The sequence below is a fragment of the Scyliorhinus torazame genome, chromosome 2, assembly GCF_047496885.1.
Source record: "Scyliorhinus torazame isolate Kashiwa2021f chromosome 2, sScyTor2.1, whole genome shotgun sequence".
Taxonomy (NCBI): Eukaryota; Metazoa; Chordata; class Chondrichthyes; order Carcharhiniformes; family Scyliorhinidae; genus Scyliorhinus; species Scyliorhinus torazame.
This window is the reverse complement of record NC_092708.1, coordinates 401,896,181-401,918,940: the sequence shown is the minus strand read 5'-3', so window position 1 is coordinate 401,918,940 and position 22,760 is coordinate 401,896,181. Positions and strand designations below refer to the sequence as shown.

Below are 22,760 nucleotides of genomic sequence, written 5' to 3'. Positions count from 1 at the left end.
CTGAAATCTCCTCTAAAATGGCCGAGCAAGACGCTCATTCAAAGGACAGTTAAGCGTGGGCAATAAATGTCCATCAGTAATACCCACATCCTGGGCTTCACAGCGCCAGGGTCCCAGGTTCGATTTCCGACTTGGGTCACTGTCTGTGCGGAGTCTGCACATCCTCCCCGTGTCTGCGTGGGTTTCCTCCGGGTGCTCCGGTTTCCTCCCACAGTCCAAAGACGTGCAGGTTAGGTGGATTGGCCGTGATAAATTAGTGACCAAAAAGGTTAGGAGGGGTTATTGGGTTATGGGGATAGGGTGGAAGTGAGGGCTTAAGTGGGTCGGTGCAGACTCTATGGGCCGAATGGCCTCCTTCTGCACTGTATGTTCTGTGTTCTATCCCAGGATATTTCAGAGGGTGATGTCCAGGGACATGTTGTGTATCGAGAACCCAGTGGGCATGTGAGCAAGGAGGTCTGCAGGGGTGGAAGGATGTTGATGAGGAAGTGGGAACATATATATCTATACACAGAAGATAGGAGCAGGAGGAGGCCTTTTGGCCCTCCGAGCCTGCTCCGCCATTCATCACCATCATGGCTGATCATCCAACTCAATAGCCTAATCCTGCTTTCTCCCCATAGCCTTTGATCCCATTCTCCCCAAGTGCTGTATCCAGCCATCTCTTGAATATATTCAAAGTTTTAGCATCAACTACTTCCTGTGGTAATGAATTTCACAGGCTCACCGCTCTTTGTGTGAAGAAATGTCTCCCTATATCTGTCTGAAATGGTTTACCCTGAATCCTCAGACTGTGACCCCTGGTTCTGGACACACCCATCATCGGGAACATCTTGCCTGCATCTACCCTGTCCAGTCCTGTTAGAATTTTATAATCTCTGTGAGATCCCCCCTCATTCTTCTGAACTCCAGCGAGAACAATCCCAACCGAGTCAATCTCTCCTTATATGACAGTCCTGCCATCCCTGGAATCAGTCTGGTAAACCTTCGCTGCACTCCCTCGAGAGCAAGAACATCCTCAGAGAAGGGGACCAAAACTGCACACAATACTCCAGGTGTGGCCTCACACCAGGCTGTTTAGCACAGGGCTAAATCGCTGGCTTTGAAAGCAGACCAAGGCAGGCCAGCAGCACGGTTCAATTCCCATAACAGCCTCCCCGAACAGGCGATTCATTTCATTTCACCAAGGCCCTGTATAATTGCAGCAACACATCCCTGCTTCTATACTCGAACATTAGCCTTCTTTACCGTCTGCTGCACCTGCATACTTACCATTAGCGACTGGGCCGGTTTAGCACAGTGGGATAAACAGCTGGCTTGTAATGCAGAGCAAGACCAGCAGCGCGGGTTCAATTCCCGTAACAGCCTCCCCGAACAGGTGCCGAAATGTGGCGACAAGGAGTTTTTCACAGTAACTTCATTGAAGCCTACTTGTGACAATAAGCGATTATTATTATGGCGCACAAGGACACCCAGGTCCCACTGCACATTCTCCTCTCCCAATTTACAACTATTCCGGTAGTAATCTTCCTTCCTGTTTTTGCTTCCAAAGTGAATAACCTCACACTTACCCAAATTATACTGCATCTGCCATTGATTTGTCCACTTGCCCAACTTGTCCAGATCTTGCTGTAGGATCCCTGCATCCTCGTCACAATTCACCCTCCCACCTAACTTGGTATCATCTGCAAACTTTGAGATGTTACATTTTGTTCCCTCATCCAAATCATTCATATATATTGTGAATAGCTGGGGTCCCAGCACCGATCCCTGTGGTACCCCACTGGTTACTGCCTGCCAATTTGAAAAGGACCCATTAATTCCTACTCTGTTTCCTCGCTGCCAACCAATTTTCTATCCACCTCAGGGCAGCACGGTAGCACAGTGGTTAGCACAATTGCTTCACAGCTCCAGGGTCCCAGGTTCAATTCCCAGCTTGGGTCACTGTCTGTGCGGAGTCTGCACGTTCTCCCCGTGTGTGCATGGGTTTCCTCCGGGTGCTCCGGTTTCCTCCCACAGTCCAAAGATGTGCAGGTTAGGTGGGTTGGCCATGCTAAAATTGCCCTTAGTGTCCAAAATTGCCCTTAGTGTTGGGTGGGGTTACTGGGTTATGGGGATAGGGTGGAGGTGTGGTCTTCGGTAGGGTGCTCTTTCCAAGAGCCGGTGCAGACTCGATGGGCTGAATGGCCTCCTTCTGCACTGTAACTTCTATGATTCTATGAATACATTTCCCCCAATCCCATGTGCTTTAATTTTGCACAATAATCTCTTATGCGGGACTTTGTCAAATGCCTTCTGAAAGTCCAAATATACCACATCGACTGGCTCCCCCTTGTCAACTGTACTGGTTACATCTTCAAAGAATTCCAACAGATTTGTCAAGCATGATTTTCCCTTCGTAAATCCATGCTGACTCTGACTGATCCTGCCACTGCTTTCTAAATGTTCCGCTATAAAGTCCTTGATAATGGATTCAAGCATTTTCCCCACTACCGATGGTAGGCTCACTGGTCTATAATTCCCTGCTTTCTCTCTACCTCCCTTTTTGAATATCGGAGTGACGTGAGCTACCCTCCAATCTGCAGGGACTGTTCCAGAGTCTATAGAATCCCGGAAGATGACCACCGATGCATCCATTATTTCCAGAGTCACCTCCTTAAACTCTCTGGGATGCAGATTCTCAGGCCCTGGGGATTTATCCACCCTCAATCCCATCAGTTTTCCCAGCACCATTTCTCTACTAATGTTGATCTCCCTCAGTTCTTCCCTCTCACTATACCTTTCATTTTCCATCATTTCTGGGACCTGATTTGCGTCCTCATTTGTGAAGACAGAATCAAAGTATGTATTTAATTGCTCAGCCATTTCTTTGTCCCTTATTATGCATTCCCCTGTTTCTGTCTGTAGGGAGCCTACATTTCTCTTTACCAATCTCTTTCTCTTCACATATCTATAGAACCTCTTAGTGTCAGTCTTTATGTTCCCTGCAAGCTTCCTTTCGTATTGTACTTTCCCCTTCTTAATCAATCCCTTCGTCCTTCTTTGCTGAACTCTAAACTGCTCCCAATCCTCAGACCTGTTATTTTTCTTGGCCAATCTGGATGCTTCTTCCTTGGATCGGATACTATTTCTAATTTCCTTTGTAAGCCATGGATTGGCCCTCTCACCCCCTTTGCTTTTGTGCCAGACAGGAATGATCAGATGCTGTAGTTCCTCCATATGTTCCTTGAATGTCTGCCATTGTCTATCCACTGTCATCCCTTTAAGTAACTCTCCCCAATCTATCAAGGCCGATTCACGCCTCATATCCTCATAGTTCCCTTTATTAAGATTCAGCACGCTAGTCTCCAAATCAACTACTTCACTCTCCATCTTGATAAAAAATTCGAACACATTTATGGTCGCTCATCCCCAAGGAGTCTCGTACAGCCGGATTGGCAATAATTCCCTTCTCATTACCCAGTCTAAGATGGCCTGCTCTCTAGTTAGTTCCTCCATATATTGGTCAAGAAAACTATCCCGTATACACTCCAGGAATTCCTCCTCTGCGGCATTGTGGCTAATTTGATTTGCCCAATCTATGTGAAGATTAAAATGACCCATGATCACCGATATTCTCTTGTTACATGCATCTCTAATTTTGTGTTTAATGCCATTCCCAACCTCACCACTGCAGTTTGGGGGGGGGGGGGGTCTATATGACACCCACTAATGTTTTTTGCCCCTTGGTATTTCTCAACTCAACCCACACAGATTCCACATTGTCAGAGCTAATCCTGTGTTAATTTCCTCTTTAACCAGCAGTGCCACACCACCACCTTTTCTTTTATGCTTGTCCTTCCTAAATGCTGAAAACCCTGGGACATTCAGTTCCCATCCCTGGTCACCCTGCAGCCATGTCTCCGTCATCCCAATTATATCGTACCCATTGATATCTATCTGCGCGATTATAGGAATATTCTAGCCAATGTTTCAGATGCTTCATACGACGGCAACAAAACATCCTTACTTCTATTAAAGGGGTGGCACGGTAGCACAGTGGTTAGCACAGTTGCTTCACAGCTCCAGGGTCCCAGGTTCTATTCCCGGCTTGGGTCACTGCCTGTGTGGAGTCTGCACGTTCTCCCCGTGTCTGCGTGGGTTTCCTCCGGGTGCTCCGGTTTCCGCCCATAAGTCTCAAAAGACGTGCTTGTTAGGTGAATTGGACATTCTGAATTTTCCCTCTGTGTACCTGAACAGGCGCCGGAATGTGGCGACTCGGGGCTTTTCACAGTAACTTCATTGCAGTGTTAATGTCAGCCTACTTGTGGGAATAAAGATTATTATTATTAAAAGCAAAATACTGTGGATGCTGGAAATCTGAAATAAAGACAGAAAATGCTGAAGAAGAGTCATTTGGACATGCGTTAACTCTGTTTCTCACTCTACAGATCCGTATTTCTATAGTCAAATCAGCTATTGCAATAAACACGAACATACCTTTCATCTTCCCAATTGCTTGTTGCACTTGTGAGTTAGCTTCAGTGACTTCTGAACAAGAACATCCAGGTCCCTTTGACATCAACACTTCCCAATCATTCTCCATTTAACAAATACTTTGCATTTCTGTTTTTCCTATCAAAGTGGATATTTTTTCCAAATTATAATCCATCTGCCTCGTTCTTAGACATTCACATAGAATCCGTACAGTGCAGAAGGAGGCCATTCGGCCCATCGAGTCTGCACTGACTCTCCGAAAGAGCAGTCTACCCCAATTCACCTCGCCCATTCACCAATGCGCCCCACTCTAACTCTGCAACCTAATCTGCACATCCCTGGACCCTAAGGGGCAATTTATCATGGCCAATCCACCTAACCTGCACATTTTTGGACTGTGGGAGGAAACCGGAGCACCCGGAGGAAACCCACGCAGACGTAGGCAGAAAGTTCAAACTCCAGAGTCACCCGAGGCCGGAATTGAACCCGGGTCCCTGGTAGCAGTGTGAACCACTATACAATTGCAGTAAAACATCTCTATTCCTAGACTCAAATCCTCTCGCTATGAAGACCAACATACATGTGCCTTCTTTACTGCCGGCTGTACCTGCCGCTTACTTTCAGCGACTGATGCACGAGGACACCGAGATCTCGCTGAGTATTCATATCTCTCAATGTACACCCATTCAATTAAAATCTGCTGTCCTATTTTTGCTACCGAAGCAGATCACAAATAAGTTAAGAGCCCATGGTGTTCAGGGTAAGATCCTGGCATGGATAGAGGATTGGCTGACTGGCAGAAGACAGAGAGTGGGGATAAAGGGGTCTTATTCAGGATGGCAGCTGGTGACTAGTGGTGTGCCTCAGGGGTCTGTGCTGGGACCACAACTTTTCACAATATACATTAATGATCTGGAGAGAGGAACTGAAGGCGCTGTTGCTAAGTTTTCAGATGATACAAAGATCTGTAGAGGGATGGGTAGTATTGAGGAAGCTGGGGGCTGCAGAAAGACTTGGACAGGCTGGGAGAGCGGGCAAAGTGGCAGATGGAAAACAATGTGGAAAAATGTGAGGTTGGGCATTTTGGAAGGAGGAATGGAGGCACAGACTATTTTCCAAATGGGAAGATGCTTAGGAAATCAGAAGCACAAAGGGACTTGGGAGTCCTTGCTCACAATTCTCTTGAGGTTAACGTGCAGGTTCAGTTGGCAGTTAGGAAGGCAAATGCAATGTTAGCATTCATGGCAAGAGGGCTAGAATACAAGAGCACGGATGTACTTCTGAGGCTGTATAAGGCTCTGGTCAGACCCCATTTGGAGTATTGTGCGGCTGGGATGAGTGTGTGTTGGGAGTGTAATGTGTGTGTGCGGCTGGGATGAGTGTGTGTGGGGAGTGTAATGTGTGTGTGCGGCTGGGATGAGTGTGTGTGGGGAGTGTAATGTGTGTGTGCGGCTGGGATGAGTGTGTGTGGGGAGTGTAATGTGTGTGTGCGGCTGGGATGAGTGTGTGTGGGGAGTGTAATGTGTGTGTGCGGCTGGGATGAGTGTGTGTGGGGAGTGTAATGTGTGTGTGCGGCTGGGATGAGTGTGTGTGGGGAGTGTAATGTGTGTGTGCGGCTGGGATGAGTGTGTGTGGGGAGTGTAATGTGTGTGTGCGGCTGGGATGAGTGTGTGTGGGGAGTGCAATGTGTGTGTGCGGCTGGGCTGAGTGTGTGTGGGGAGTGTAATGTGTGTGTGTGGCTGGGATGAGTGTGTGTGGGGAGTGTAATGTGTGTGTGTTGCTGGGATGAGTGTGTGTGGGGAGTGTAATGTGTGTGTGCGGCTGGGATGAGTGTGTGTGGGGAGTGTAATGTGTGTGTGCGGCTGGGATGAGTGTGTGTGGGGTGTGTAATGTGTGTGTGTGGCTGGGATGAGTGAGTGTGGGGAGTGTAATGTGTGTGTGCGGCTGGGATGAGTGTGTGTGGGGTGTGTAATGTGTGTGTGTGGCTGGGATGAGTGTGTGTGGGGAGTGTAATGTGTGTGTGCGGCTGGGATGAGTGTGTGTGGGGAGTTTAATGTGTGTGTGCGGCTGGGGTGAGTGTGTGTGGGGAGTGTAATGTGTGTGTGTGGCTGGGATGAGTGAGTGTGGGGAGTGTAATGTGTGTGTGCGGCTGGGATGTGTGTGTGTGGGGAGTGTAATGTGAGTGTGGGGAGTGTAATGTGTGTGTGGCTGGGATGAGTGTGTGTGGGGAGTGTAATGTGTGTGTGCGGCTGGGATGAGTGTGTGTGGGGAGTGTAATGTGTGTGTGCGGCTGGGATGAGTGGGTGTGGGGAGTGTAATGTGTGTGTGCGGCTGGGATGAGTGTGTGTGGGGAGTGTAATGTGTGTGTGCGGCTGGGATGAGTGGGTGTGGGGAGTGTAATGTGTGTGTGCGGCTGGGATGAGTGGGTGTGGGGAGTGTAATGTGTGTGTGCGGCTGGGATGAGTGGGTGTGGGGAGTGTAATGTGTGTGTGCGGCTGGGATGAGTGGGTGTGGGGAGTGTAATGTGTGTGTGCGGCTGGGATGAGTGGGTGTGGGGAGTGTAATGTGTGTGTGCGGCTGCAGCTTGTCAGCCTCCCGAGTGTCAGTCACGGGCCTGGCGAATCCAGCCCCGTTTCTCATTGGAATGGATTGTGTTCCACCTGGCCGCGGTGCTCGCCCCTCAATGGTCACTGAACCTGTCCAGGTGCAGCGTCAGGTTTGCTGTTGTGGACTCCATGGATCCTGCCCCGGCGCCAACCCTTCGTGCGGGATCCTCCCCTTGCTGACGCCTCGCCGATTGGGCGGAGAATTCTTTTTGACGCTGAAGTCAGGGGCGGGGCCTGTTTTCAGACGCTCCACTCCCTCGAAAACCGTCATCGGGAGAACGCCGCACGCCGTTGGGAAAACCGTCATCGGGAGTACGCCGCCCGCCATTGGGCTGGCCTCAGGGCAGCACCTGAATGTCGTCCCCCGATGCTCCGCCCCCGATGCTCCGCCCCCGATGCTCCGCCGCCAATGGGCCCACTTCCCGACGGCGTGGATCACTTGTGGTCTGAGTTTTCGTCAACCTCGCGTGGCGGCTGCGAACTGTGTCCAGCGTCGCCACAGTCGGGGGGGGGGGGGGTGGTTCCACTGGCTGGGGGGGCTTTAGCAGGGGCTGGGGGTGCCAATCCCAAACTAATCCCACTGCCCCACTCTCTCCCCATAGATCTGTATCAATCCCAAACTAATCCCACTGCCCCACTCTCTCCCCATAGACCTGTATCAATCCCAAACTAATCCCACTGTCCCACTCTCTCCCCATAGACCTGTATCAATCCCAAACTAATCCCACTGTCCCACTCTCTCCCCATAGCCCTGTATCAATCCCCAAACTAATCCCACTGCCCCACTCTCTCCCCATAGACCTGTATCAATCCCAAACTAATCCCACTGTCCCACTCTCTCCCCATAGACCTGTATCAATCCCAAACTAATCCCACTGTCCCACTCTCTCCCCATAGACCTGTATCAATCCCAAACTAATCCCACTGTCCCACTCTCTCCCCATAGATCTGTATCAATCCCAAACTAATCCCACTGCCCCACTCTCTCCCCATAGAACTGTATCAATCCCAAACTAATCCCACTGACCCGCTCTCTCCCCATAGCCCTGTATCAATCCCCAAACTAATCCCACTGCCCCGCTCTCTCCCCATAGCTCTGTATCAATCTCAAACTAATCCCACTGCCCCGCTCTCTCCTCATAGCCCTGTATCAATCCTCAAACTAATCCCACTGCCCCGCTCTCTCCCCATAGCCCTGTATCAATCCCCAAACTAATCCCACTGCCCCGCTCTCTCCCCATAGCTCTGTATCAATCCTCAAACTAATCCCACTGTCCCGCACTCTCCCCATAGCCCTGTATCAATCCCAAACTAATCCCACTGCCCCTCTCTCTCCCCATAGCCCTGTATCAATCCCAAACTAATCCCACTGCCCCGCTCTCTCCCCATAGCCCTGTATCAATCCCAAACTAATCCCACTGCCCCGCTCTCTCCCCATAGCCCTGTATCAATCCTCAATCTAATCCCACTGCCCCGCTCTCTCCCCATAGAACTGTATCAATCCCCAAACTAATCCCACTGCCCCGCTCTCTCCCCATAGCCCTGTATCAATCCCCAACTAATCCCACTGCCCCACTCTCTCCCCATAGCCCTGTATCAATCCCAAACTAATCCCACTGCCCCACTCTCTCCCCATAGCCCTGTATCAATCCCAAACTAATCCCACTCTCTCCCCATAGCCGTGTATCAATCCCCAACTAATCCCACTGCCCCACTCTCTCCCCATAGCCCTGTATCAATGCCAAACTAATCCCACTGCCCCTCTCCCCATAGCCCTGTATCAATCCCCAAACTAATCCCACTGCCCCGCTCTCTCCCCATAGCCCTGTATCAATCCCCAAACTAATCCCACTGCCCAGCTCTCTCCCCATAGCCCTGTATCAATCCCCAAACTAATCCCACTGCCCCACTCTCTTCCCATAGCCCTGTATCAATCCCCAAACTAATCCCACTGCCCCGCTCTCTCCCCATAGCCCTGTATCAATCCCGTAACAAATCCCACTGCCCCACTCTCTCTCCAAAGCCCTGTATCAATCCCAAACTAATCCCACTGTCCCACTCTCTCCCCATAGCTCTGTATCCATCCCCAAACTAATCCCACTGCCCCACTCTCTCCCCATAGCCCTGTATCAACCCCAAACTAATCCCACTGCCCCACTCTCTTCCCATAGCCCTGTATCAACCCCAAACTAATCCCACTGCCCCGCTCTCTCCCCATAGCCCTGTATCAATCCCCAATCTAATCCCACTGCCCCGCTCTCTCCCCATAGCCCTGTATCAATCCCCAAACTAATCCCACTGCCCCGCTCTCTCCCCATAGCCCTGTATCAATCCCACTGCCCCGCTCTCTCCCCATAGCCCTGTATCAATCCCACTGCCCCGCTCTCTCCCCATAGCCCTGTATCAATCCCCAAACTAATCCCACTGCCCCGCTCTCTCCCCATAGCCCTGTATCAATCCCCAAACTAATCCCACTGCCCCGCTCTCTCCCCATAGCCCTGTATCAAAGCACTGCCCCGCTCTCTCCCCATAGCCCTGTATCAATCCCCAAACTATTCCCACTGCCCCACTCTCTCCCCATAGACCTGTATCAATCCCCAAACTAATCCCACTGCCCCGCTCTCTCCCCATAGCCCTGTATCAATCCCCAAACTAATCCCACTGCCCCGCTCTCTCCCCATAGCCCTGTATCAATCCCAAACTAATCCCACTGCCCCGCTCTCTCCCCATAGCCCTGTATCAATCCCAAACTAATCCCACTGACCCGCTCTCTCCCCATAGCCCTGTATCAATCCCAAACTAATCCCACTGCCCCACTCTCTCACCATAGCCCTGTATCAATCCCAAACTAATCCCACTCTCTCCCCATAGCCCTGTATCAATCCCAAACTAATCCCACTCTCTCCCCATAGCCCTGTATCAATCCCAAACTAATCTCACTGCCCCACTCTCTCCCCATTGCCCTGTATCAATCCCAAACTAATCCCACTCTCTCCCCATAGCCCTGTATCAATTTCAAACTAATCCCACTGCCCCACGCTCTCCGCAGAGCCCCGTATCAATCCGCAAACTAATCCCACTGCGCCACTCTCTCCCCATAGCCCTGTATCAATCCCAAACTAATCCCACTGTCCCACTCTCTCCCCATAGCCCTGTATCAATCCTCAATCTAATCCCACTGCCCCGCTCTCTCCCCATAGCCCTGTATCAATCCCAAACTAATCCCACTGTCCCACTCTCTCCCCATAGCCCTGTATCAAACCCAAACTAATCCCACTGTCCCACTCTCTCCCCATAGCCCTGTATCAATCCCAAACTAATCCCACTGCCCCGCTCTCTCCCCATAGCCCTGTATCAATCCCCAAACTATTCCCACTGCCCCACTCTCTCCCCATAGCCCTGTATCAATCCCCAAACTAATCCCTCTGCCCCGCTCTCTCCCCATAGCCCTGTATCAATCCCCAAACTAATCCCACTGCCCCACTCTCTCCCCATAGCCCTGTATCAATCCCCAAACTAATCCCACTGTCCCACTCTCTCCCCATAGCCCTGTATCAATCCCCAAACTAATCCCACTGCCCCGCTCTCTCCCCATAGCCCTGTATCAATTCCAAACTAATCCCACTGCCCCACTCTCTCCCCATAGCCCTGTATCAATCCTCAAACTAATCCCACTGCCCCACTCTCTCCCCATAGCCCTATATCAATCCCAAACTAATCTCACTGCCCCACTCTCTCCCCATAGCCCTGTATCAATCCCCAAACTAATCCCACTGCCCCACTCTCTCCCCATAGCCCTGTATCAATCCCAAACTAACCCCACTGCCCCGCTCTCCCCATAGCCCTGTATCAATCCCCAAACTAATCCCACTGCCCCACTCTCTCCCCATAGCCCTGTATCAATCCCAAACTAATCCCACTGCCCCGCTCTCTCCCCATAGCCCTGTATCAATCCCCAAACTAATCCCACTGCCCCACTCTCTCCCCGTAGCCCTGTATCAATCCCAAACTAATCCCACTGCCCCGCTCTCTCCCCATAGCCCTGTATCAATCCTCAATCTAATCCCACTGCCCCGCTCTCTCCCCATAGCCCTGTATCAATTCCAAACTAATCCCACTGCCCCGCTCTCTCCCCATAGCCCTGTATCAATCCCCAAACTAATCCCACTGCCCCACTCTCTCCCCATAGCCCTGTATCAATCCCAAACTAATCCCACTGCCCCGCTCTCTCCCCATAGCCCTGTATCAATCCTCAATCTAATCCCACTGCCCCGCTCTCTCCCCATAGAACTGTATCAATTCCAAACTAATCCCACTGCCCCGGTCTCTCCCCATAGCCCTGTATCAATCCCCAAACTAATCCCACTGCCCCACTCTCTCCCCATAGCCCTGTATCAATCCCAAACTGATCCCACTGCCCCGCTCTCTCCCCATAGCCCTGTATCAATCCCCAAACTAATCCCACTGCCCCACTCTCTCCCCATAGCCCTGTATCAATCCCAAACTAATCCCTCTGTCACGCTCTATCCCCATAGCCCTGTATCAATCCCCAAAGTAATCCCACTGCCCCGCTCTCTCCCCATAGCCCTGTATCAATCCCCAAACTAATCCCACTGCCCCACTCTCTCCCCATAGCCCTGTATCAATCCCAAACTAATCCCTCTGTCCCGCTCTCTCCCCATAGCCCTGTATCAATCTCAAACTAATCCCACTGTCCCACTCTCTCCGCAGAGCCCCATATCAATCCCAAACTAATCCCACTGCCCCGCTCTCGCCCCATAGCCCTGTATCAATCACAAACTAATCCCACTGCCCCGCTCTCCCCCCATAGCCCTGTATCAATCCCCAAACTAATCCCACTGCCACGCTCTCTCCCCATAGCCCTGTATCAATCCCCAAACTAATCCCACTGCCCCACTCTCTCCCCATAGCCCTGTATCAATCCCAAACTAATCCCTCTGTCCCGCTCTCTCCCCATAGCCCTGTATCAATCCCAAACTAATCCCACAGCCCCGCTCTCTCCCCATAGCCCTGTATCAATCCCCAAACTAATCCCACTGCCCCGCTCTCTCCCCATAGCCCTGTATAAATCTCAAACTAATTCCACTGCCCCGCTCTCTCCCCATAGCCCTGTATCAATCTCAAACTAATCCCACTGTCCCACTCTCTCCGCAGAGCCCCATATCAATCCCAAACTAATCCCACTGCCCCGCTCTCGCCCCATAGCCCTGTATCAATCACAAACTAATCCCACTGCCCCGCTCTCCCCCCATAGCCCTGTATCAATCCCCAAACTAATCCCACTGCCACGCTCTCTCCCCATAGCCCTGTATCAATCCCCAAACTAATCCCACTGCCCCACTCTCTCCCCATAGCCCTGTATCAATCCCAAACTAATCCCTCTGTCCCGCTCTCTCCCCATAGCCCTGTATCAATCCCAAACTAATCCCACAGCCCCGCTCTCTCCCCATAGCCCTGTATCAATCCCCAAACTAATCCCACTGCCCCGCTCTCTCCCCATAGCCCTGTATAAATCTCAAACTAATTCCACTGCCCCGCTCTCTCCCCATAGCCCTGTATCCGTCACAAACTAATCCCACTGCCCTGCTCTCTCCCCATAGCCCTGTATCAATCCCAAACTAATCCCACTGCCCCGCTCTCTCCCCATAGCCCTGTATCAATCCCCAAACTAATCCCACTGCCCCGCTCTCTCCCCATAGCCCTGTATAAATCCCAAACTAATCCCACTGCCCCGTTCTCTCCCCATAGCCCTGTGCCAATCCCAAACTAATCCCACTGCCCCGCTCTCTCCCCATAGCCCTGTATCAATCCCAAACTAATCCCACTGCCCCGCTCTCTCCCCATAGCCATGTATCAATCCCAAACTAATCCCACTGTCCCACTCTCTCCCCATAGCCCTGTGTCAATCCCAAACTAATCCCACTGCCCCGCTCTCTACCCATAGCCCTGTGTCAATCCCAAACTAATCCCACTGCCCCGCTCTCTCCCCATAGCCCTGTATCAATCCCCAAACTAATCCCACTGTCCCGCTCTCTCCCCATAGCCCTGTATCAATCCCCAAACTAATCCCACTGCCCCGCTCTCTCCCCATAGCCCTGTATCAATCCCCAAACTAATCCCACTGCCCCGCTCTCTCCCCATAGCCCTGTGTCAATCCCAGACTAGTCCCACTGACCCGCTCTCTCCCCATAGCCCTGTATCAATCCCAAACTAATCCCACTGCCCCGCTCTCTCCCACACCCCTGTGTCAATCCCAAACTAATCCCACTGCCCCGCTCTCTCCCCATAGCCGTGTATCAATCCCCCAACTAATCCCACTGCCCCGCTGTCTCCACATAGCCCTGTATCAATCCCCAAACTAATCCCACTGCCCCGCTCTCTCCCCATAGCCCTGTATTAATCCCCAAACTAATCCCACTGCCCCACTCTCTACCCATAGCCCTGTGTCAATCCCAAACTAATCCCACTGCCCCGCTCTCTCCCCATAGCCCTGTATCAATCCCCCAACTAATCCCACTGCCCCGCTCTCTACCCATAGCCCTGTATCAATCCCAAACTAATCCCACTGCCCCACTCTCTCCCCATTGCCCTGTATCAATCCCAAACTAATCCCACTGCCCCGGTCTCTCCCCATAGCCCTGTATCAATCCCCCAACTAATCCCACTGCCCCGCTGTCTCCCCATAGCCCTGTATCAATCCCCAAACTAATCCCACTGCCCCGCTCTCTCCCAATAGCCCTGAATCAATCCCCAAACTAATCCCACTACCCCGTTCACTCCCACACCCCTGTGCCAATCCCAAACTAATCCCACTGCCCCGCTCTCTCCCCATACCCCTGTGCCAATCCCATACCCCTGTGCCAATCCCATACCCCTGTGCCAATCCCAAACTAATCCCACTACCTTTCTGTCTCACCTTAACCCCACATTGGCCTTTGCTTCAAATATTTATCTTTTGCTTTTGTCTTTTGTTCTATCCACAGGTGATGAACGTGAACACTGACAGCATTCCCCAGATGGATAACTCTCCGCTTCACCGCTCCTCGCCTCCTCTGAGCAACAACCTTGGCCATAACATGGGACTGCTCAACCTCTTGGATTCACTGGCCAATGGGACAATGGAACATTGTTACAGTGCACGATCCCGGAGTACTGTGCTTCAGGGACTGTCCTTTGGAGGAGTCCCCACCGTACTCGCCATCAACTTCATCGTCTGGCTGGTATGGAGACACCTCTCTCTATTCTTGGGCTAACCTGATTCCCATATTTCAGTGTGATGCGCGATCAATTACACTCAAGACGAAGTGATTTAATTACTGAAGGCTTCAATCTACTAGAACTTGTTCCCCAGCAGCTTTGGTACAGAAAGTGAAGGCTGCTGGGACTGCACCATCTCGTATACTCCGCCTCTCAGGGCAGAGCTACGTAACAACAGCCAATGGTAGACTCCTGGGTCTAACCAATGGTCATCAGCCTCTTGGGTACACAATACCTGGTACTACCACATTCACCCCCTGTTTAAAAAAAAGAGTTGGCAGGGGTGGTGGCCAGTGGTAACAATCGCCTTTAACATGGTATGATCAGGTATGGAGGTACCGTGCAGTCGAGGATATTTACAACAGTTAAAGTCACAGCGAAGCAATCAGTCGATCGGGTGGCCTGGTCGTCCTTCTGGAGTGTCTGAGCTTCGGTGGTGATTCTGGTGGGGGTCCCGGTGGTTGCGACCCCGGGAGCGTGGTTTCGGCCTCCCTGGCAGCTTTGTCACCCCTAGGCGGCGTTGTTGGGGCAAACGGTTGACAAGGGAGGGGGGGGGGGGGGCGCCTGTCGGGGGCGTCGGTGGGTGGGCGGGCCAAGGCAGGAGCGGCGGGAGTACTGACCCCTCCCACTGCTGGTGGGGGTGGGGGTAATGGTTCGGGAGCACGCGGGGATCCAGCAGGCGCCAGGTCCCGAAGGGAGACTGTATCTTGCCGGACGTCAGGGAACGCCACGTAGGCGTACTGGGGGTTAGCGTGCAGCGGGTGGACCCTCTCGACCAACGGGTCCGACTTGTGCGCCCGCACGTGCTTCCGAAGCAAGATGGGTCCGGGTGTCGCTAGCCAGGTTGGGAGCGAGGTCCCGGAGGAGGACTTCCTGGGGAAAACAAGGAGACATTCATGAGGTGTCTGATTGGTGGTTGTACAGAGCAGCGACCGGATGGTGTGGAGGGCCATCGGGAGGACTTCTTGCCAGCGGGAGACTGGGATATTCCTAGACCTTAGGGCCAGGACCTTAGGGCCAGTAGAACAGTCTTCCAGACCGTTCCGTTCTCCCTCTCCACCTGCCCGTTTCCCCGGGGGTTGTAACTGGTCGTCCTGCTCGAGGCAATGCCCTTGCTGAGCAGGAATTGACGCAATTCGTCGCTCATAAAGGAGGACCCCCTATCACTGTGTATGTACGCAGGGAAACCGAACAGTGTAAAGATACCCTGGAGGGCCTTGATGGCGGTGGTTGTGGTCATGTCTGGGCAGGGGATGGCGAATGGCAACCGGGAGTACTCGTCAATCACGTTCAGGCAATACGTGTTGCGGTCGGTGGAGGGGAGGGGGCCTTTGAAGTCCATGCTGAGGCGTTCAAAGGGACGGGAAGCCTTTATCAGATGCGCCCTCTCTGGCCGGTAGAAGTGCGGTTTGCACTCTGCGCAGATTTGGCAGTCCCTGGTGACTGTCCTGACCTCCTCGATTGAGTAGGGCAGGTTGCGGGTTTTGATGAAGTGGAAGAAACGAGTGACCCCCGGGTGGCAGAGTTCCTCGTGGAGGGCTCGGAGGCGGTCCACTTGTACAGTGGCACAAGTGCCGCGGGACAGGGCATCAGGAGGCTCGTTTAGCTTCCCCGGATGGTGCAAGATCTCGGAGCTGAAGGTGGAGAGTTCTATCCTCCACCGCAAGATCTTGTCGTTTTTAATCTTGCCCCGCTGTGCATTGTCGAACATGAAGGCAACCGACCGTTGGTCCGTGAGGAGAGTGAATCTCCTGCCGGCCAGGTAATGCCTCCAATGTCTCACAGCTTCTACTATGGCTTGTGCCTCTTTTTCGACCAAGGAATGGCGAATTTCGGAAGCATGGAGGGTACGGGAGAAAAAGGCCACGGGCCTGCCTGCTTGGTTGAGGGTGGCGGCCAGAGCTACGTCGGATGCATCCTGGAAGGGGAGGGACTCGTCGATGGCGCGCATCGTGGCCCTTGCAATGTCTGCTTTGATGCGGCTGAAGGCCTGGCGGGACTCCGTCGACAGGGGGAAGGTTGTGGACTGGATCAGGGGCCGGGCTTTGTCGCGTAGTTGGGGACCCACTGTGCATAATAGCTGAAAAACCCGAGGCAGCGCTTCAGGGCCTTGGGGCAGTGAGGGAGGGGGAACTCCATAAGGGGGCGCATGCGTTCGGGGTCGGGGCCTATAACTCCATTTCGCACTACGTAGCCTAGAATGGCTGGACGGTCGGTGCTAAACACGCATTTATCCTTATTGCATGTCAGGTTAAGGATTTTCGCGGTCTGGAGGAATTTGCGGAGGTTGGTGTCGTGGTCCTGCTGGTCATGGCCGCAGATGGTGACGTTATCCAGATACGGGAACGTTGCGCGTAAGCCGTACCGGTCAATCATTCGGTCTATCTCTCGCTGGAAGACCGAGACCCCATTAGTGACACCAAAGGAAACCCTTAAAAATTGATAGAGCCGCCCATCTGCTTCGAAGGCCGTGTACTTGCGGTCACTATTACGGAGGGGTAGCTGGTGGTAGGCGGACTTGAGATCCACCGCGGAGAAGACCTTGTATTGCGCAATCCTGTTTACCAGGTCGGATCTGCGGGGGAGAGGGTACGCGTCCAGCTGCATAAACCTGTTGATGGTCTGGCTGTAGTTAATGACCATCCTATGCTTCTCCCCGGTCTTTACCACCACTACTTGAGCTCTCCAGGGACTGTTGCTCGCTTCGATGACCCCTTCCCCCAGCAGCCTTTGGACCTCTGACCTGATAAAGGTCCTGTCCTGGGCACTGTACCGCCTGCTCCTGGTGGCGACGGGTTTGCAATCCGGGCTGAGGTTCGCAAACAGGAAAGGCGGGTCGACCTTAAGGGTCGCGAGGCCGCAGACAGTAAGGGGAGGTATAGGGCCGCCGAATTTAAAGGTCAGGCTTTGCAGGTTACATTGGATGTCGAGCCCCAGGAGGGTAGCCGCGCAGAGGTGCGGCAGGACGTACAGGCGGAAATTGTTGAATTTCCTGCCTTGGACAGTGAGGTTCGGTAGGCAGAACCCCTTTATCCTCACCGAGTGTGACCCGGAGGCCAGGGAGATCCTTTGGTTTACAGGGTGGGTTACAAGTGAACAGCGCCGTATCGTGTCGGGGTGAACAAAGCTTTCCGTGCTCCCAGAGTCAATCAGGCAAGACGCCTCGTGGCCGTTGATGAAGACCGTCGTTGTTGCTGTTGCGAGTGTCCGAGGTCGACTTTGGTCCAGCGTCACCGAGGCCAGATGAAGCAGTTGCGAGTTCTTTTTTTTTTTTAAATAATATTTTATTGAAAATTTTTGGTCAACCAACACAGTGCATTGTGCATCCTTTACACAACATTGTAACAACACAGATAATAATGACCTTTTTTAAATTTAAACAAAAACAACAAATAAATAAATATTAAATAACAAAAAATAAAAACTAGCCCTAATTGGCAACTGCCTTGTCTCAGGCCACACCCCCCCCCCCCATCCCCCCCCCCCATCCCTCCCCCCCCCCCCCCCCCCCCAAGTCCTGGGCCGCTGCTGCTGCCTTCTTTGTTCTCCCCTATCTATCTTTCCGCAAGATATTCGACGAACGGTTGCCACCGCCTAGTAAACCCTTGAGCCGACCCCCTTAGGACGAACTTAATCCGCTCTAACTTTATGAACCCCGCCATATCATTTATCCAGGTCTCCACCCCCGGGGGCTTGGCTTCTTTCCACATTAGCAATATTCTGCGCCGGGCTACTAGGGACGCAAAGGCCAAAACATCGGCCTCTTTCGCCTCCTGCACTCCCGGCTCTTGTGCAACCCCAAATATAGCCAACCCCCAGCTTGGTTCGACCCGGACTCCTACTACTTTTGAAAGCACCTTTGTCACCCCCATCCAAAACCCCTGTAGTGCCGGGCATGACCAAAACATATGGGTATGATTCGCTGGGCTTCTCGAGCACCTCGCACACCTATCCTCCACCCCAAAAAATTTACTGAGCCGTGTTCCAGTCATATGTGCCCTGTGTAATACCTTAAACTGAATCAGGCTTAGCCTGGCGCATGAGGACGACGAGTTTACCCTGTTTAGGGCATCTGCCCACATCCCCTCCTCAATCTCCTCCCCTAGCTCTTCTTCCCATTTCCCTTTTAGTTCGTCCATCATAGTCTCCCCTTCGTCTCTCATTTCCCTATATATATCCGACTCCTTACCGTCCCCCACCCATTTCTTTGAGATGACTCTGTCCTGCACCTCTTGTGTCGGGAGCTGCGGGAATTCCCTCACCTGCTGCCTCGCAAAAGCCCTCAATTGCATGTACCTGAATGCATTCCCTTGGGGCAATCCATATTTCTCGGTCAGCGCTCCCAGACTCGCAAACTTCCCATCCACAAATAGATCTTTCAATTGCGTTATACCTGCTCTTTGCCACATTCCATATCCCCCATCCATTCCCCCCGGGGCAAACCTATGGTTGTTTCTTATCGGGGACCCCCCCAGTGCTCCGGTCTTTCCCCTATGTCGTCTCCACTGTCCCCAAATCTTCAGTGTAGCTACCACCACCGGACTCGTGGTATAGTTCCTTGGTGAGAACGGCAATGGGGCTGTCACCATAGCCTGCAGGCTGGTCCCCCTACAGGACGCCCTCTCTAATCTCTTCCACGCCGCTCCTTCCTCCTCTCCCATCCACTTACTCACCATTGAAATATTAGCGGCCCAATAATACTCACTTAGGCTCGGTAGTGCCAGCCCCCCCCTATCCCTACTACGCTGTAAGAATCCCTTCCTCACTCTCGGAGTCTTCCCGGCCCAAACAAAACCCATGATACTCTTTTCTATCCTTTTGAAAAAAGCCTTCGTGATCACCACCGGGAGACACTGAAACACAAAAAGGAATCTCGGGAGGACCACCATCTTAACTGCCTGCACCCTCCCTGCCATTGACAATGCTACCATATCCCATCTCTTGAAATCTTCCTCCATCTGTTCCACCAACCGCGTCAAATTTAGCCTGTGCAATGTGCCCCAATTCTTAGCTATCTGGATCCCCAGGTAACGAAAGTCTCTTGTTACCTTCCTCAACGGTAGGTCTTCTATTTCTCTACTCTGCTCCCCTGGATGCACCACAAACAGCTCACTCTTTCCCATGTTCAATTTATACCCTGAAAAATCCCCAAACTCCCCAAGTATCCGCATTATTTCTGGCATCCCCTCCGCTGGATCCGCCACATATAGTAGCAGATCATCCGCATATAAAGATACCCGGTGTTCTTCTCCTCCCCTAAGTATTCCCCTCCATCCCTTGGAACCTCTCAGCGCTATCGCCAGGGGCTCAATCGCCAGTGCAAACAGTAATGGGGACAGAGGACATCCCTGCCTTGTCCCTCTATGGAGCCGAAAATATGCCGATCCCCGTCCATTCGTGACCACACTCGCCACTGGGGCCCTATACAACAGCTGCACCCATCTAACATACCCCTCTCCGAACCCAAATCTCCTCAACACCTCCCACAGATAATCCCACTCCACTCTATCAAATGCTTTCTCGGCATCCATCGCCACTACTATCTCCATTTCACCCTCTGGTGGGGCCATCATCATTACCCCTAACAACCTCCGTATGTTCGTGTTCAGCTGTCTCCCCTTCACAAACCCAGTTTGGTCCTCATGAACCACCCCCGGGACACATTCCTCTATTCTCATTGCCATTACCTTGGCCAAGACCTTGGCATCTACATTGAGGAGGGAGATTGGTCTGTAGGACCCGCATTGTAGCGGATCCTTTTCCTTCTTTAAAAGAAGCGATATCGTTGCTTCTGACATAGTCGGGGGCAGTTGTCCCCTTTCCTTTGCCTCGTTGAAGGTCCTCGTCAGTAGCGGGGCGAGCAAGTCCAAATATTTTCTGTAAAATTCAACTGGGAATCCGTCCGGTCCCGGGGCCTTTCCCGTCTGCATGTTCCTAATTCCTTTCACCACTTCTTCTACCGTGATCTGTGCTCCCAATCCCATCCTTTCCTGCTCTTCCACCTTGGGAATTTCCAGCCGATCCAAAAACTCCATCATTCTCTCCCTCCCATCCGGGGGTTGAGCTTCATACAATTTTTTATAAAATGTCTTAAACACTTCATTCACTCTCTCCGCTCCCCGCTCCGTCTCTCCATTTTCGTCTCTCACCCCCCCTATTTCCCTCGCTGCTCCCCTTTTCCTCAATTTTTCGCATCCAGCCCCGAATGGAACACCTGCCCTACCCATCCTTTGCGCAACCTAACCTGATCTATCAGTTTCAGGTGCGTTTCCTGTAACATGACCACATCTGCTTTAAGTTTCTTAAGGTGTGCGAGTACTCGTGCCCTCTTTATCGGCCCGTTAAGCCCCCTCACGTTCCACGTGATCAGCCGAGTTGGGGGGCTTCCCACCCCCCCCCCTTGCCGGTTAGCCATCATCTTTTTCCAGCTTCTCGCCCAGTTCCCACGCGGCTGTATTTCTCCCAGACGGTGCCCCCCCGCCCATCCTTTCCCGCACCCACTCCCCCCTTTCCCCAGCAGCAGCAACCCAGTAATTCCCCCCCCCCCCCCGCTAGACCCCCCGCTAGCGTAATTACTCCCCCCATGTTGCTCCCAGAAGTCAGCAAACTCTGGCTGACCTCGGCTTCCCCCCGTGATCACGGCTCGCCCCGTGCGGCGCCCCCTCCTTCCTGCTTCTCTATTCCCGCCATAATTATCATAGCGCGGGAACCAAGCCCGCGCCTCTCCCTCGGCCCCGCCTCCCATGGCCAACGCCCCATCTCCTCTCCCTCCCCACCTCCCCCCATCACCACCTGTGGGAGAAAGAAAAGTTACCATACCGCAGGATTAATCATACAATCCCTCTTCGCCCCCCCCCCCACTCGTCCCACCACTTTGTCCAAACGTTCATTTTCGTAGTCCAATCATTCCAATTTTTCTTCTACAATAAAAGTCCACACTTCATCCGCCGTCTCAAAGTAGTGGTGCCTCCCTTGATATGTGACCCACAGTCTTGCCGGTTGCAGCATTCCAAACTTTATCTTTTTTTTGTGAAGTACCGCTTTGGCCCGATTAAAGCTCGCCCTCCTTCTCGCCACCTCCGCACTCCAATCTTGATAAATGCGGATCACCGCGTTCTCCCATTTACTGCTCCGAGTTTTCTTCGCCCATCTAAGGACCATTTCTCTATCCTTAAAACGGAGAAATCTCACCACTATGGCTCTGGGAGCTTCTCCTGCTCTCGGTCCTCGCACCATAACTCGGTATGCTCCCTCCACCTCCAACGGACCCGTCGGGGCCTCCACTCCCATTAACGAGTGCAGCATCGTGCTCACATATGCCCCGACGTCCGCCCCCTCCACACCTTCAGGAAGGCCAAGAATCCTCAAGTTGTTCCTCCTTGCGTTATTTTCCAGTGCCTCCAACCTCTCCACAGATCGTTTCTGGTGTGCCTCCTGTATCTCCGACTTCACCACCAGGCCCTGTATATCGTTCTCATTCTCTGCTGCTTTCGCCTTCACGACCCGAAGCTCCTGCTCCTGGGTCTTTTGTTCCTCTTTCAGCCCTTCAATCGCCTGTAATATCGGGGCCAACAATTCTTTCTTCATTTCCTTTTTTATCTCCTCCACGCAGCGTTTCAAAAACTCTTGTTGTTCAGGGCCCCATATGAAACTGCCACCTTCCGACGCCATCTTGGTTTCTGCTTGCCTTCCTTGCCGTTGTTCCAAAGGATCCGCTGCAATCCGGCCACTTTCCTCTCCTTTTTCCATCCGTGTCCAGGGGGAACACCCTTCTGGTTTACCGCACGGTGTTTTCAGCCGTTAAAATTGCCGTTGGGGCTCCTATCAAGAGCCCAAAAGTCCGTTTCACAGGGAGCTGCCGAAACGTGCGACTCAGCTGGTCATCGCCGCACCCGGAAGTCCAGCAGTTGCGAGTTCTGATCGGGCAGCGTGTAGTCGGCCGAGCTGGGGGCCTGGGGCCCCATCCAAGATGGCGTCACCCATGGGTCGCAGATGGTGTCCGGGGATGGACAAGATGGCGGCGGGATTGGACAAAATGGCGGCGCCCACCCATCCAGCGTGGTGTCCGGGGGGCAAGATGGCCGCGCCCGTGGGTCGCACGTGGCCCTAGGATAGGGGGGTGGCGGTGAGCACTGGCTGGTCGGGGCCTGAAGGGGGGGTTGCCGCGGCTGTCCGGAGTCGCTGGACACCGCGGCCACGGCGCGGGTCAGGCAGACCCCCACAAAGTGGCCCTTCTTGCTGCACCCTTTGCAGGCGGCGGTGCGAGCCGGGCAGCGCGGGCGGGGATGATTTGCCTACCCGCAGAAGAAACAGCGGGGCCCGGCGGTGTTAGCGTGCCGTCTCGCAGCGCAGGCCTGCGGGGTCAGGGGGAAGGTCTGTGGGGCTGCCGCTGCGGGGTGC

The 22,760-nt window shown here is 52.9% G+C and overlaps 1 protein-coding gene across 3 annotated transcripts in view; it reads left to right on the top strand.

Moving 5' to 3' along the window:
* The window catches only part of tmem63c (transmembrane protein 63C), a 536,405-nt gene that overhangs the window by 176,382 nt on the left and 337,263 nt on the right, over positions 1–22,760 (top strand). For all 3 annotated transcript variants that reach the window (XM_072494521.1, XM_072494522.1, XM_072494517.1), the window contains one exon: positions 14,087–14,323. In XM_072494521.1, coding sequence (XP_072350622.1) covers positions 14,090–14,323 — 234 coding nt within the window. In that variant the 5' untranslated portion in view covers positions 14,087–14,089. The remainder of the gene's footprint in view (positions 1–14,086; positions 14,324–22,760) is intronic.